Genomic DNA, 15,924 nt, shown 5'->3' with positions numbered 1-15,924 from the left:
ACAGCTATGGCGGAATTCCAGGCACCATGGCTACTGAGGGGCACACACTCGCAGAGAGGGAGGCCCGAGGCCTTAAGGGGGGCATTATTGCCATTGTTTATATTGCGTGTGGATTGGCCACTCAAAAGGGCGTCTCGATTCTGGAAGCTGGCGGTGGCGAGTGGTTTTCATTGCAATTCCACGACGTTAAGGTCAGATTATTACCAAATTCTCTGGAGAATCTTACAGCTTACGGAATCGCAGGAAAATACACTGCCCTTGAAGCTTGAAGCGGTTGCGACAGCCTTTTACAATGACATCGAAGACGGCTTCAGGGACGGGGCCGTGGCCCTGCTATCAGAACAGAGCAAGCGGCCGTTCACCGACGTTGTAGATTTTCTGGCAAGCGATTTGGAGATCCCGAAGATCTATGTCGTTTGTAAGAATGACAACGCCGTGCCGTTTGCCTTTCAGCAGTTTATGGCGCAAGCGTCCGGCGCCGAGATCGTTGAGCTTGACTGTGGTCACAGCCCATTCCTGAGAGAAGAAGAAAGACGCCAAATCGTTGATCTGATCATTGGCGTTTCACAGTAAGTGTTCAAGGGACTGGGAGACGTTGTACTGGGCACATGCCATCAGTGATCTCCGTTTTCGACACTCGGTTTGTTGGCTCCGCCCCCGCACTCGAGGTCGGAGAATCATCCGTGAATGAAGGATGCGAGGCCGCCAAGTATGCATGCAGACAATCAAATCTTTTCCTAAGTATGCTTTCTGCGCTGACTCGATTGGAGACGTTTGAAGCATGGATGCAGGACATGACCTTTGTACCGCAGCTGGCTGGCCATGGATCTGGGTCTTTCCGCGGCCGAGCCCTCCACAACCCTATTCAGGAGCAGTACCCGAGGATAATGGCGTACATAGAGGGATTCGCATAACACCGAGTGTGAATCTTGGCGCTTTTGCAGCCCGATGTTTACCTATGTCACTACCTTCACCCGGGGTGAACCGTAACTTGATGCGCTCGCCACAACGGATAGTCCTTGGTGTTACATCTCGGGCGCCATGCTGAAGTGTTTATAAGTAGAGCATTGGGCATATCGAAATTAGAGGTCTCTATGATCCGGGAATATATCCCGTGTCATAAATCCAACCCACGATGCTCACTACTTTGATTTCTTTCATCGCCTACGCGTGCATTGTGCCTGCTGCGGCGCATGTTGCAAACGTTGCAGAACGTCAGTTTTGTAGTGCGGCTTGGTAGGACTCTTCTTGTGGGAGTTATAAGACTGTATTCTGACCATGGTCTTGATAGGGCCCAATGCGGTGGCACTGGCTGGCTGGACCAACTTGTTGCGTCAGCGGCAGCAGTTGCGTTGTCCAAGGTGAATGGTATTCGCAATGCACCCCATCCGGGGGCACCTCACCACCTCCGCCTTCCGCTCCACCCCCCGCATCTGGGTCATCAGCATGCCTGGCATCCGCCGACGGCTTTTCCTCGCTCAATGGAGGAACGACTGGTGGTGCGGGCGGAACAACTGTCACTGTCACTAACCAGTCCGACCTTGATAAATATGCCAGTGCTTCAGGTCGGCATGTCATCAAGGTTCAAGGCCGAATCACTATCACACCATTTGGTAAAGAGGTTCGGGTCTCAAGCGACAAAACCATTGTGGGCATTGGCTCAACGGGTCAGATTTATCAAGGTGCGTTCCACTATCGTGTAGTCATCAGTGAGACTTCAGCTAAAACGCCCAAGGCGGCTTTGCCATTCATGGGGTTCGCAACGTCATCATTCGAAACCTCAAGATCGGTAAGTCGTCCAAGCTAGCAAAGTTTTCCCCGACGAACCTAAGAATAAAACATAATGTTCAATTGCAGGGAACACGCCAATGACTACAGAGAACGACTACGATGGGATTCAGTCCGTAAGTCCATTTACATGCCGTATCCAGCTGCAAAGCAGGCGAATCAGGTTATCATGATGCTGACAATCCAAGGATACCACAAGCAACATCTGGATAGATCATTGTCAGTTTCAATTTCGAATCAGACTTCCTTTTACTGACATTATTGCTGTAGGTTTGCTGGAGAATGGCGGCGATGGGTTGCTCATTCTGAGAAAAGACACAACCTTCTTTACAGTGTCCAACAACATCTTCCGGAATCACGATAAGGCTTTTGGTATTGGTAAGTTGCGTGATATTAAGATCGTAATATTCATGATGAGCAGCTGCTCACCAGTGTTTGCAGGTTGGACGGAAAATGTTGTGGCGCGCGGCACCATCCATCACAACTGGTTTGACCGGACAAACCAACGCAACCCAAGCGCCGACAACCTTGCTCAGTGTCATCTCTACAACAATTATGTCTTGGGAGTTACTTCATATGGCCACTACGCCCGTGGGTCTACAAATGCTCGGGTGGAGAATGTCTACTTTGAGAGTTGCCGCAATCCCTTGACCAAGGATTCAGGAGCGATTCTGAATGCTTCGGGTAACATCTATCAGTCGTGCACGGGCACTGTGGCTGCAAACTCAGGCACAGCGTTCCAGCCGCGCGATTACTACAGCTGTACTCTCACCGCAACAGCCGATGTACCTTCTCATGTCAAAGCCAATGCGGGACCTAGGGCATCAGTGTGCCCTTCGTGAGTAAAGGTTCACGTGGAATAGTCTTCATTCGACCTAGGCATCCGTCACAGGCTTCAACAGAGGACATTGGATGGAGAGGAGAATGAATAGTGTGCCACGGTGAAAGATACTTATTTCTGGAAGAATACTTGAAAATATTATTACACCGGAAGACTTCGATTCCTACCTAAGCCATGGAGGTCTTCTATACTTGCCATAATCTTCTTAAAGAAATCAGCGCATGAAGTGACCGTCAATCAAAGTGATGAACATGTTCCATATACACCCGTCTTTGTGCTTTACTGAACAAGTCCTTCCCTGAACAATTCCTAGTCAGCCGGAACTTCAGTGGAATGAACTATATGACGCTAGCCGTGTGGGTAATAGCCAGCAGGGACACCAGTGAATGCGTGCTTGCCTAGGACAACAGTATACACAGTGGGAGAGGCATCCTCGGTGAATTGAGCTTCGCTTCACTGGGTCTTTCAGCTTTTCGTCTTCGTCCTTAAAAATTGCACCAACTTAAGAAGGTAAGCCTCCATACACTTGTTCCCTTACACCAGCTTTTGTATCGTCAAAGCAGAAATCGCCCTGACATCGTTTTCACGCCTGTCACCTGATTCAACCCCTCCTACCCTCCTACCCTCTGTTGGTCAAACTCGTCTGTCTTGCCCCATTATCCACCTTCCAGCCCCGCCTCATTCCGACATGCTACTCCTTCATCTTCTGGCCCTCTCCTGGTTCCTGCTCGCGGACCCCGTTGCTGGTCGGATTGCGGCGGACCATACGCTTTTTCTGGAGCATAGCAACTCAACCGAGACTCAGCCGGCTCTTGCCAACGCCACCGCCTTGGCCGTTCAGAAGCGCGATGATCGAGGATACTATAGACCCCCCAAGCACTGGAACAACTACAATCCCTGGCCTCCGCAGTACTGGAAATGGGGCTTCCTAAACTGCAAGAACGTCCTCGAGCTCGACAAACGACCCACCGCCACCTGCGAGTACTACTTCGAAAACTGCCCTGGCGACACCCATATCAGCTTCACCGTGAGCATTGAGCCGAACGGAGAGACCAACCCCAATTGGTGCGCCGTATTTTACGACTATATCGCCGATGAATGCGGCTCGCCTCGCATTCATTGGACCCGGTGCAACACACACTTCATGTCCAATCTCGACGGCTATGATGGCATATCTGTCGACTTTGACTTTACGCCCAACTTTCCAGTCGAGAAATTCAATGACGGCTGCATTGAGGCGGCTGTGCGTCGGGCCACCTGCGACGTGCAGCTCGAACATGTAACGATGGCCAACGGGGGCTGTGTTTTCGTTGGTTCTTGCGAGAACAATGTCGATCCTTTCAAGCAGTGATTGATCACAGCGACGCACTGGGCTCACTCATACAACAACCTGGACCTGACTTCTTTGGCCATCGCGACAAAGAGGTTTTGAAATTGAGGATGCGATCGGTTCCCTGAGTGTGTTGGGCTTGGAGCTTCAGCGTGGAGGTCGGGTGGGCAGCTTGGACCGCACATATCATAAGATGTCTCATCTCAAGTTCCGAGTAACTTCATGACGTCTGCGTTTAGGCCGCTCGTACCACAAAAATGCATTAGGTTGTCAACCGTCATGGAAATGAGTGTAAAGCTTATTGACGTTATGCAAATTGGACTGTGGGCAACCAAAAAAAGCCTTGGTCAAACGTAGCCTTCACGTCCTCATGAACACGATGTAACATTGTATGTACGGTTTCAGTTCCATATTCCAACTTCATGGCACTGAAGTCTTCTTATCGCCGTGATCATTTTTCCTTTTTTATTTCTCATCCGGCGTCCGCTATGTATTGCCCGATGGCGGTCATTTTTTCATCGGGCAGGTAATATGTACATCAATCATTGTACACGCGCGCTCTCATTTGCAGGCTTAGAAGTTGGCAAAGAGCCACTTCATGCCAGCCCAGTTCTCCTCACCAGAGGGCAGGATCTGGCTGGGGGGCAGAACAAAGCCACCCTGGGCTTGGTTGGCAGGACGGAGCTCAAAGCCCCATGACAGCTCGGCATTGGCAACGTCGTAAGCCCAGTCCATGGAAACGCCGGAAGTCTGGTAAATAGTAGGGCATGTGGGGCCGAAGACAAAGTTGAGGCCGTTGACGCTCTTGATGGCCTCGTTGACGCCGGCGGCGAGCTTCATCTGGTAGTCGTTGTTCGCGGCAACCTCGGTGCAGCTGTAGCCATACGGCAGCATGATGAGCTGGCTGAAGGCGTGCCAGTCGACGAAGAACTTGATGCCGGTGGTGCGCGAGAGACCGAGGGTGTGGTTGGTGAGGACCTGCATCTCGGGAGTGTCGCCGGGGGCGAGGCCACGGTACGTCTCTGAGCACGGGTTCGTCGATGAGCCGCCGGGGACGTCCCACTTGTAGGGCCAGTTTCGGTTGATGTCGGTGCCGATGCAGGAAGCTCCAGTGCGGACCTGGCGGTTCTTACGCCAGAGGCGGTTCTCGGTGTAGGTGAAGACGAAACCTGCGCATGTCAGTGTACTGCCGACTCGAGTTCGTGGAAGAAACCAGAATCGTACCGTCAGGGTTCACAATAGGCATGATGTAAAAGTCGTAGTTGTCGAGGGTGCGAACGGAGCTGCAAGCGCGCTTCTTGTAACCATCGATGACCTTGTAGGCCATGTACTCAACAGTCTATGAGCTGTTGTTAGCTGACCGATCTTTGAACACTCTCAGTGGGGGGCCAAACTCACCGGAGCGACGATCCACTCACGCGCGTGAACGGTACCGTGCCAGATCTACAGCTTTGTTAGCATGATTTTATCAAGCAAGCGTCGAGCGACGAACAATGGCCTCGTGCTTGCCGGGTCCGTCACGGCCCCAAAGGTGAATGCCCTTGATGGGACGGCCCTCGAGCGATTCGCCAGCAGTGTAAATCTCCGAGTTGTCAGGGAACGCAGCATGCAGATCCTCGAGATACTGGTGGTGCTCCTCCAGCTCGTGGTACGAGTTGAAGTACGAGAGGTCGGGGAGGTCCTGCGCGCTGCGACCCTTGATCTTTCGGGTGGCTGGAAAAGACGTTCAGCATTCATTTTCATGGAGAAACCAGTCGAATACACTCACCAGTGTAGGATTCGAATTCGCCCTCAGCAGCAAGCTCGGCGCCAAAGTCCTCAAAGGTAACCTTAGCATCGAGGTTAAGGGCCTCGAAGGCGGCGAGATCCTCCGGAGCGATGGCGACGTCGAGGTGGTCGTGGTCATCCTGACAGCTGAGAGACACGTAGTTCAGGCCAGCGAGAGACGCCTCGACGGCGTCAAAGTTGTCGTGGCTGTCGATCGAGAAAGCCTTGAAGCCATCGTAGGAGACTTTGGCCGCCGCCAGGGGCAGGGTCGCGGCAATGATGGTAAAGGCTCTCATGGTGACTGGAAGGTGCTGAACCACACGTACTCGCTGTTCAGCTCTAGTTGGCTAGGACTGCTTGCTGATGTCGGAGGAGAGCTACCAAAGGCAAAGGATCATGGGAAAGTGAAGGGCAGTGGCGTGGGTTTTATCTTGAGGGCCGAGAATCTCCATGGAGAAGGATAACCGCGGAGACTGCGGGTCGAGGTAGCATCGGACGGCGGATGCTGGGCCACGCGGAGCGCATGCGACCCCAGCTCCGGGGCGTCGAGTTGATGCATGCGCCGTGATAACATGCTGTCATGAACAGAGACTCGGGCTCTCCGCTGCTGACCAGCAAGGCAGGTAGGCTGTCGATTTCACGGGGGGCGGGGTGAATAGCCAAGAACATGACCGTAGCTTTCTCTTGGCCACCAGACTGGAACAGTGATGATTGGCGTAGCAGAAGGCGCGCTCAGACCTGGGAGTAGACCGATTGGGCCATTGGGGATCGCTGCAGCTTGGTTGGATCACTTGTAATGATGAAGAAGCTGGCCGAGAAAAGGCAACTCGTGAGAAGGTGGCTGGCGCCGAGAGGTTTGCTGTCGTAAGGAGTAGTAGATGGTCTAGGTATTTCACCTTCCCGATGAGTATAGGTAGGGCGTCGTGTTGCGCCATTCCACTTCGGACGCACCGCCGTTGAAGGCGGTTGAGCTTCGTCGACCAGGGCCTGGGGGCTTGGACTTGGCGCTAACGCATCATGGACAGGGGCCATGTTTCTTGACCTGCCTGTTCCCGTTGGCGGTGCGGGGATCCTCGCAATCCTTCTCCTCTCTTTAGGCACTCTCGTTGCCCAAGTAATTGGACATCCCTGTCGAAAGTTCTGCCTCCCCAGGCCTTTGTTCGTGGGCGAGAAAGTGCGGGGATACGGTTCCTGTCTGTTCCCCGCCTTGCCAGACTACCAATTCTGGGTGTTCACTGGGATAAGCAGTCAACTGGTTGGGAGGATCCTTCCAGATCACGAGTGACCACGAGGGAATCAACAGAGGTGCTGGGCTTTCTCAGCTGATATGGGATCGGCCGATGTTGGAGTGTTGGGGATTCCTCTGGATTGGCATGAGTGGCAGCTAACGATGGGCATTGTGTAGTGGTTTCCGCCGGAGACGGTTACGGCCCCAATGTATCCAGACAGCAGCACATATGGTCATTCTACAAATAGAGGTTGTGAAGATTAAGGCGCGCTGTAGAAGGCAGGGGGACGAACAGCCCCGCGTTGAGCCGCGCGTCTCAAGCCGAAGAGCCCCTGCACCTCATCACAGACACGAGAGATCTCGGCTCCGAACGGCTGGAAGCAAAACAGGCTCTGGTGGTTACTTGATTTATTGACCTCATAAAGCTTATCAGTGACTGTATCGGGCTTTCAGCAGCAAGAGAGCCAAGCTTCTCGACACGCGGGCTCCAAGCGCTGTTTAACTCCTGCCGGGTCAAAGTATTGCAGAACCAGGTGGTCTGGCGTTGATGTGGTCACTTTAGTCTCGACACCGTTTGCCAATGCACTCGTGGATTTCTATCGACCTCAAGACAGATTTAGTTCCAATTTTCTGTTCCCCATGCCTCAATTTGGAGTGGTCGGCTTACTGCAGGAGATTTTCCTACCCCCTGCTGCCTCTACAAGGTAGACTACTCTTCACAATGGTCATGTCAAGCACAGTTACTGGTCAACTTGGCAGAGCTAGATTGTGTTATTGAGCAGGATCGACACGATTGTCTTTGTTCACCCCACGAGCCAAGACTAAAGCAGGGCGTAATGTCGAACCCATGTTTCGAGCCATAGGTTCGAGTTGCTGGCGTGGAAGGCCAGGTGCCTTCAAAGAATGTAGGGCTTCCAAAAATCTGCCGGTGCTCGCCAAGGCTATTGTTCTGGACTATAGCTCTGAATTTCTTCAATAATGGTCGACTGACGGTGGAGATCTGACGCTGCTTTCATGTCAAAAGAGGAAAGGAAGAAGAAAAATAAAGCAAGGTAGCTTTCCAGATGAACTAGGTACGGAGGCCAGGTCAGGCCGGATCAGACCAGAGTGTTGAACCAGAGTGAAGGAATCGCCGGTGTCTGTTCCTCTGGAGCCCCCCGATTCCTCCTCGATACCCCCAAAACGACATTTGGCAGACACCAGACTCGTTTGTTTTAGTGAAAAGGATGTGGGAATTTCAGCGCAATGGCCCTAAGCTTTGGTTGAGGCTGTTCACATCTATACAACAACGAGATTAACTCAAGCTCCCCACCCTTGACCAACAATCATTCGGGACCCAGTGTCTTCGAATTTCGTCATGTGGACATGAAGAGAGCGTAGATACCTGCTTGGAGCCCACTGTACCGTTGCAGCGGCGATTCGAGAGAGCAATTCATAACATCATGCCACTGATACAAGGCCAAAGGAGCACCAAGATCAAAGGGAGAAGCTGTTGCAAAAGGCCGGCGCCCTAGCTAAAATCCGTCAAGATACAGTTCATGACTGGCCATGAACAGAATTGAAGCCTTACGTCTTACTGAATCTCTTCGCTTTGGAGGAGTCTGCTGTACGTTCGCTGTTCAGTCTGATCAGCACCCCTAGGCACTCTGCTTCGGCTCCTGCCACGTGGTGCACAGACCAGCAGCAAACCGAAGGTAGAATATCTGCACCGATTGAGCCTCAAAAATCAAAATTATCTGACCAGAAAACCCTACTCGATAGCGGCTGGGCATGGTCGATGTTGTGTTGTTCATGTTTGCGATGTCGGCCTCGGCGCCAAGCCAATGACGAGAGTCGATCTAATCTTATCAGATCATCTGATGCAGCGCCGGTGGCCGAGCTGATCTCGTCATCTGACCCGAGTTGCACCTCGCCTTGCTTTCGACCTCTCACCAACAACGCATCCGTCACACTCCGCCAAGCCAGCATCGATGGATGCGACGCAAACCCCTCGCTGGCTGCAAGAAGCCCTTTATTCATCCATCCTTCGAGAGGATGGCGTAACGGTGTCGCACGAGAAACATGGCGGTGGTAGTACCCCGCCAGATCCCGCCCGGCTCGCCTATCTGCGGCAATTGATCGCCGCTCTCCTCGAAGGACGACGGCTGTCTACGACGTACAACTATGTCCTCTTAGCCATTCTCGCCATCCTGACAGCATGTCATCTTCGGGAGAAACTCGTCGCAACAGCCTGGTGGAGAGCACGGTTCAGCCGTCGGAAAGCTCGGTGTAGCAATACCACGATCACAGTCTCATCACATCGGCCATGTCAACAAACAGACGCTTCATCATCTTCATCAGGCAGCACGATCCAGGGAACGGCAACTCCTCCTGAAGCCGGTAAAGACGAAGGAGCAGAAGGCGAGCGAAAACCTCTGCTGGGATATCCGCACAAGTCTACAGCCCTGTCACCCTCCTCTCGACCAGGGCCTTGGGCCCTCGTCTCATCCTTGCTTGCCTATCAACCTCGGCGGGTCCCCTTCGTCAACAAGCCGCTCCCATCAAACGGCACTTCGCTCTTCGTTCTTTGCTTCCTGGGAATCAATGTCTTTTTCCAGTTTTACCATGCTCCGCTCGTTGGCAATCTCCTCTTCGCCTTTGCCGACCGAGCCGGTTGCATGTTCGTCGTCAACCTGCCACTGCTGTATCTCTTGGCCGCCAAGAACCAGCCCCTGAAACATCTGACGGGCCAGTCTTACGAGGCCCTCAACATATTTCACCGTCGTGTCGGCGAGCTGCTCTGCCTGCTGGCGGCGGTGCACTTTGGCGGCATGATTGCCTTTCAGTTCTTCAAGCCCGAGTGGCTCATGCGCGGCACCTTCTGGGCCTTCCTGCAGCACCGCCTCGTGCTCCTCGGCATCGGCGCCTTTGTCTCGTACGAACTGCTGTACCTGACGTCGCTGGGCAGTGTCCGGCAGAGATGGTACGAACTGTTCCTGGCATGCCATGTCCTTCTGCAGAGTACGGCCCTCGTCTTCCTCTGGCTCCACTACCACACGGCGAGGCCCTATGTCACGGCGGCCTTGGTCATCTTCGCCGTCGATCGGCTCGTCTGGCGGCTGCTTATCAAGCAGGCGACGCTGTCAGCAGACCTCACCGTGCTGCCAGACGGCGACACGATTCTGCTCTCCGCCAATTGGGACATGGCGCCGGCGACAGCGTTGCAGAGGGGCATCAAGGCTGGGTGGAAGCCGACGGACCATGTGTTCCTGACGGTCCCCGCCCTCGGTCGCACGCATGCCCTGCAAACACACCCCTTTACCATTGCATCAGCTGCACCATCATCTACCGGCAGCAGCAGTAGCAGCAGCAGCAGCGGCAACAGCGGGAATGAGGCTCGTCGTGGTGCTGCCGGCGGCACTCCCCATGCATGGCTCAAACTATTAATTCGTGCGCATAGTGGCTTTACCAGGGACCTCCTCTACTACGCGCACAGGCACAGGACGGTATCAGTGCGCGTCGATGGGCCGTACGGGTCCTCGCACGCCATGGACACGCTGCGATCGGGAGATGATGTGATCCTCGTCGCCGGCGGTTCCGGCATCGCCGTCACCTTTCCCCTGGCCTGGGCCCTGCTTAAGGATCACCAAGAGGACGAGGAGCGAGGCCGGGATGTGCCGCCGGCAAGCCTGCTGCTCGAGTCGGGCGGCGACGAGGGCAAGGATGCTGCGCGGAGAGTGCGTCTGCTGTGGATCATCCACTCTGACGAGCACCGGTATTGGGTGCCCGGATCACTGCTCGACGACCTCGTCGCGGCCGGCCTGCACCTCGTCGTGTCGCGTCCCACGGCCGTGGCCGGGCGACCGGATGTGCAGGGCCACGTGCAGAGCTGGATCAGGGAGGCAGACGCCGACGGGCGGCAAACCCGCGTGCTCGTCTCGGGGCCGGATGGTCTCAATCGGGATGTGAGGAATACGTGCTCGCAGGCCATGTGGGGTGGCTCCGACGTTGGCGTCGTCGTAGAGAAATTCGGCTGGTAGCTGAGGGTTTATTATCAATGATGAAATTGACACCAACCATGCCTTTATCGTGCGCCTGTGCTTGTGTTTGTAGCTGATAGATTGCAAAATAGATTGGAGCTGGCCCATCCCCCATTTGCTCCAAGGACTTGCAAGGGCCAGGCCGCGACGAAAAAGAGTCCGAGACGCCGGTGGCTTTTCGGTGGTGAGCTGACATGGGCGCCGTCGCGCAGCCCCCTGACGAGCCACAACATAAACTCAGTCGAGCTTGTCTTGATGATGGCGTGCCATTTGCATCTCGAAGATCAGAAGCGCCTCGTCCCCGTTCGAGGAAGAAAGAGAGAAGAGACGATCGTCCCGAGAGCCAAGCATGCAGCCTTGCTGCCCTTCTCCGAGACACGTTTCTCCCTTGTCCCCTGACCCAGCTATCTTCGGCAAATAGGCATAGGGGGTGACCGCCGACGGCATGGTCGGCCCAGTCTCTTCGCAGGTGTCAACAGTGACCGTGTTTCAGTCTTTTACTAGGTGGTGGCCCTTTATTCTCCGCTGCCCGATGCACAGCAAATGAACCATGAACCAGCCAAGATGAGAAGGGGTTAGACGTGTCCACGAGCAAGTGGAGCGGCGTCAGACGTTCCCCGCTATGCCCCCTCACATTCACAATGAGATGGGCCATGGTGTTGGGTGTCCCGGCAAGCCCGGCAATGCGGCACACGACTCAGGGCCTTGGATTCCTCTTCTGGATCGGAGCCCGAGCCAAAAACGGAGGCCGCACCCGGGCGACCGGTACGAGAGCTATACGCAGTTGCAGAATGCCGCGCTGAAATGAGCTTTCGGGGCAAAGGAGGCGTTCGTTAGTGGGCTTGTTTGATTGGGAAATGACCAGATTCGGGATGAACATGGGATGAAGCCTGGATGGGGACAGTTCGTGGTCAAGGGGTTCAGCGTGGTGAAGATGATATAGTCGGGTTCATCCTGCTCAGTGCAGTATGTTGTTGCTTTCTGATCGTCAACGACGTCCTCTCTTTTCCGGGTACATCGTATCATCACTCTCGTTCTCTACATTCGTTTCTTCACACTGCGTTTCTTGCTCTCTATCGAATCTTTGCTTCTCTTCGTAAAAGGCCAGCGGTTGGATACTCCAACAGACAGTTCAATCTCCAACACACAGTTCAATCTCCAACACACAGCTCCATCAGCAACCATGCGTACCTCCATCACACTCTCCGCGGCACTGGCCGCCCTCCTTCAGACGGCGGCCGCCGTGACTGGTGCCGCCGAAGGCTTCGCCAAGGGCGTCACTGGCGGTGGCAGCGCCACGACCGTCTACCCCACGACCAACGCCGAGCTCGTCAAGTACCTCGGTGACTCGTCGGCGCGCAACATTGTCCTCACCAAGACGTTCGACTTCACCGGGACCGAGGGCACGACGTCGGAGACGGGCTGCGCGCCCTACGGCACCGGCAGCAAGTGCCAGGTCGCCATCAACAAGAACGACTGGTGCACCAACTACCAGCCCAACGCGCCCAAGGTGACGGTCAAGTACGACAAGGCGCCGTTCAAGCCCATCATCGTCAAGTCCAACAAGTCCCTCATCGGCCAGGGCAGCAAGGGCGTCATCAAGGGCAAGGGCATCCGCATCGCGGGCGGTGCCAAGAACATCATTGTGCAGAACATCCACATCACCGGTCTCAACCCCCAGTACGTCTGGGGCGGTGATGCCATCACCCTCGACGGCTCCGACCTCGTCTGGATCGACCACGTCAAGACGTCGCTCATCGGCCGCCAGCACATTGTCCTCGGCAACGCCGCCAACGGCCGCGTCACCATCTCCAACGAGATTGACGGCCAGACCTCGTGGTCCGCCACCTGCGACAACCACCACTACTGGGGCCTCTACCTGACGGGCGCCAACGACCTCGTCACCCTCAAGGGCAACTACATCCACCACACGTCCGGCCGCGCCCCCAAGGTCGGCGCCAACACGCTGCTGCACGCCGTCAACAACTACTTCTACGACAACACCGGCCACGCCTTTGAGGGCGACAGCACGGCCATGATCGTCGCCGAGGGCAACGTCTTCCAGAACGTCAAGGCCGCCCTCGACAGCAGCTTCGCCGGCAAGTTCTTCGCCTCCCCCGACACCAACACCAACAAGGCCTGCGCCGCCGCCCTCGGCCACAACTGCCAGCTCAACGCCTACGGCAGCTCCGGCTCCCTCAAGGGCACCAACACGGCCATCCTCGCCAAGTTCTCCGGCAAGAACGTCGCGTCGGCCGGCCTCGCCACGACGGCCAACAACGCCGTCACCAAGGCTGGCTTTGGCAAGATCTAACGCGAGGCGGGCTTGTCGTTGTCGGCCGCATAATGAGCCTCTGGGTTGGGGTTGTGTCCCTGGCATTTCCCCTTCATCGAATGAGACGGGCGCCAGTTCCAGAGGCGGTCTTGGCGGTCCACGTTGCATGCTTGAAAAAATGATTCTTTCTGTTGTACATAGATATCCTGCCCTTTATTAGCCGTTCATACGTTTTAGTTCACCGTCGTTCTGGAGCGATCTTGAATAAACTTTTTGTCCTTTCCATATTTGCATTGGCCTCACCTACGTAGGCAATGTGGCGGGCGGGCTTTTTCACTGCATGTCGTTTCGGCTGTGGGTTACATGCTGTTAAGCGCTGCCTTCACTGGAGCAAGGTTCGCCGCTCCGAGTCCGCGGGAGCAAGGCCGATTGTGTTCGAATCCGGCTGCATGTCTTGCCATGGCGAGCCCGTTCTACCGGCGCCGTGGCATCCCGCCGATCCTGTCGCGACAGCTCGCGCGCCGAGCCCCTAGTCTCGTGTGGGTGACGCCTCGACTTTTGTGTCTGAGTCCTGAGGCCGCGAGATCGGGATCCTCAGGTCCCCCTTGTCTCAGTTGATCATGTTCCATCGGCGATGGGATCAGCGTGACGATAGCGAGGGGTGATCGACCCAGACGAATGCAACACGGACAGAACGGAGGGGCCAAGAGAACCAGCCGGCTGGGCTTTCGAGCCAGAGAAGGCGACCCAGGTGCCCGTCGCGGGAAAGAAGATGGACTACGCACGCTGCGGATGCTGCTCTCCCGTCTCAGTCTCCGCTTTCGCGTCGTCTTGGCTCGCGCGGGGGAGGGGGGGATTGGCATGAAATGGAAGGATCATCGAGCGTGAGATTGTCATTTCGATGGACGCATGCGGTTCTGATGAAGATGCAACCTTGCTGCAGTTCTCACCAGGGTGTGTACTCTCGCCTGTTATGGTATCTCTCGTTGACGCGACGCAGGGGCACAGCAGCGCGCGAAAAGCGTCGGAGTTTTCGCCGGGTTGGTCCTCATTCGTGAAAACCCGGAGGATTTGGGTGTAAGGAGAGGCCAGAGAGGGAGACGGCCCATCATGTCATCCTGCCCTTCTCTCCTCCATTCATTCCACCGGCGTCAAAATGATGCCGATGAATGATACTCTGAATAAGCTTGACTTGGAACCGAGTGAAAGAATGAACAAGAGAAGCTCCACAAACGCCAAAACCCGAGCAGATCGGTTCGGAGTTTTCGCATGACAGGCGGCGCTGACGACTTGCCACGCGGCTTAGCATGTCAGGGACAGGTCTCTCTCTCTCTCTCTCCCCACATCAAGCTTCCATGCCTCTTCTCCCAACCCTCAGTAGCGGCCTTTACAGCGGTCTACCATGTACACCGTCCGTGTCGGCGCTTGCCTGCGCTACTGCCGGCATGAGTCGCGCCCTCATGTCATTTAAAAGTGACAAGTGGATCGGGATGGATTTGATCAGGGCCTTCGGAAGGGCCTGGACCCCTCTCACAAGATCGCTCCTCGCTGCTACTGGCATGCCATCTTCTGGGCAGTCCTGGCTGCCGGTGCTTGTTTGGGGGCCGTAGCGAAGTGCCGTTTGCGACCAAGTACCGTTGATGCCCGGCAGTGGCTTGATGTACTGCGCGCGGCTGGCTGATGTTTATCATGAGCTTATTCCTATCGTACCGCCTCGACGAGTGGCGCCGTCAAGAACAGTAGCATGCGGGCCGTCTCATGTGTACACAGCGTGGCGAGCACGCCGCGATTTCCGTCTCTCTACGTGTACGTCGTGCTATCCACGCGACAGGGGTGAAAGGCGGGCCAGGCGGCAGGTCGTGCGGTTTTGAGTTTAAGATGAAGGGATCGAGAAGGGGGTATGACCGAATACCCTGGGCACCCATCACGCACCAAGCCTAGGGAGAGAAACAGCTCGTCGGGGAAAGCAGAGACGAAAAACATGTCTTCCCCAGCCTTTCTGGATGCAGTGCACACACACACACACCGTGCTGTGCTTGGCCGCTACCCACATCATCATTCTCATCATGCAGCAAATGGCGAAAGCACCCCAGGGGCACAGTCAATTGAAATGGGCAGCAGTTCATCTAAGTAGGGCAGCGAGCGAATCATCAGAGACAATCGTTCATGCGAGGCCAGAGATTGCTGCCCGCGCCCTGTACAGCCAAACGCAAAGCTGGTACCAAAGATGACATCTCTCGACCGTCACCAACTCATGATGCAACTTGCTTCCATTCCGAAGTAGATTCCGAAGTCTGCAGAATAATTCCAACCGTGACGTAGCGCATGGCAGGGAGGGCACTTACGCGTAATGCCCGTTGAAAACTCGGCCTTCTAGATCAAGGAAATGTCTCGCCAGCTCTGATTCTTCAGCATTCACGAGTCAGCGCGATAGTCCGAAACCTGACACGACCATGACCCTCCCCTTTGACCCACGTGCGTTTGTACTTGTACATTCAAGCGTCTCTACACTGACATGACTGACCAAGTACAGCAGATGCTGAATGCCAAGGCGCCATGGCTCGAGACGGCATTGGGCAGGGATCAGCAGCGTTTATCTCCTAAAGCGCCTCCCGAGCAGCGGCCATCAGCACTTTAACGGCGGCGGGCGCCCCTCCCCCCCTTCTCGCACGTCTC

At 55.3% G+C, this 15,924-nt stretch overlaps 6 protein-coding genes across 6 annotated transcripts; 5 read left to right on the top strand and 1 right to left on the bottom strand.

Annotated features, from left to right (window-relative positions):
* The first annotated feature begins 8 nt into the window (after positions 1–8).
* Positions 9–737, top strand: VDAG_07243 (uncharacterized protein). Its single transcript, XM_009656148.1, has 2 exons — positions 9–191; positions 244–737. The coding sequence occupies exons 1-2, from the start codon at positions 27–29 to the stop codon at positions 571–573; spliced, it is 495 nt and encodes a 164-aa protein (XP_009654443.1). The 5' UTR covers positions 9–26; the 3' UTR covers positions 574–737.
* A 560-nt stretch (positions 738–1,297) lies between these two features.
* VDAG_07242 (pectate lyase) lies at positions 1,298–2,630 on the top strand (the record flags this gene model as incomplete). The annotated part of the gene is made up of 4 exons (XM_009656147.1): positions 1,298–1,755; positions 1,858–1,904; positions 2,059–2,166; positions 2,230–2,630. The coding sequence occupies 4 exons, from the start codon at positions 1,298–1,300 to the stop codon at positions 2,628–2,630; spliced, it is 1,014 nt and encodes a 337-aa protein (XP_009654442.1).
* Positions 2,631–3,317: 687 nt separating this feature from the next.
* VDAG_07241 (uncharacterized protein) lies at positions 3,318–3,980 on the top strand (the record flags this gene model as incomplete). The annotated part of the gene is made up of 1 exon (XM_009656146.1): positions 3,318–3,980. One exon carries the CDS (start codon positions 3,318–3,320, stop codon positions 3,978–3,980), a length of 663 nt encoding a protein of 220 aa, XP_009654441.1.
* Positions 3,981–4,532: 552 nt separating this feature from the next.
* Positions 4,533–6,022, bottom strand: VDAG_07240 (carboxypeptidase A4; the record flags this gene model as incomplete). Its single annotated transcript, XM_009656145.1, has 5 exons — positions 4,533–5,128; positions 5,184–5,298; positions 5,358–5,402; positions 5,452–5,672; positions 5,728–6,022. The coding sequence occupies 5 exons, from the start codon at positions 6,020–6,022 to the stop codon at positions 4,533–4,535; spliced, it is 1,272 nt and encodes a 423-aa protein (XP_009654440.1).
* Positions 6,023–9,151: 3,129 nt separating this feature from the next.
* Positions 9,152–10,973, top strand: VDAG_07239 (metalloreductase; the record flags this gene model as incomplete). Its single annotated transcript, XM_009656144.1, has 2 exons — positions 9,152–9,222; positions 9,299–10,973. 2 exons carry the CDS (start codon positions 9,152–9,154, stop codon positions 10,971–10,973), a joined length of 1,746 nt encoding a protein of 581 aa, XP_009654439.1.
* A 1,183-nt stretch (positions 10,974–12,156) lies between these two features.
* On the top strand, positions 12,157–13,287 carry VDAG_07238 (pectin lyase; the record flags this gene model as incomplete). Its single annotated transcript, XM_009656143.1, has 1 exon — positions 12,157–13,287. The coding sequence occupies one exon, from the start codon at positions 12,157–12,159 to the stop codon at positions 13,285–13,287; it is 1,131 nt and encodes a 376-aa protein (XP_009654438.1).
* Positions 13,288–15,924: the final 2,637 nt, after the last annotated feature.

Source organism: Verticillium dahliae, genomic scaffold, assembly GCF_000150675.1.
Source record: "Verticillium dahliae VdLs.17 supercont1.16 genomic scaffold, whole genome shotgun sequence".
In the NCBI taxonomy this organism is placed as follows: Eukaryota; Fungi; Ascomycota; class Sordariomycetes; order Glomerellales; family Plectosphaerellaceae; genus Verticillium; species Verticillium dahliae.
The sequence above is the reverse complement of the archived record's forward strand: the minus strand, read 5'-3'. Positions and strand labels throughout refer to the sequence as shown.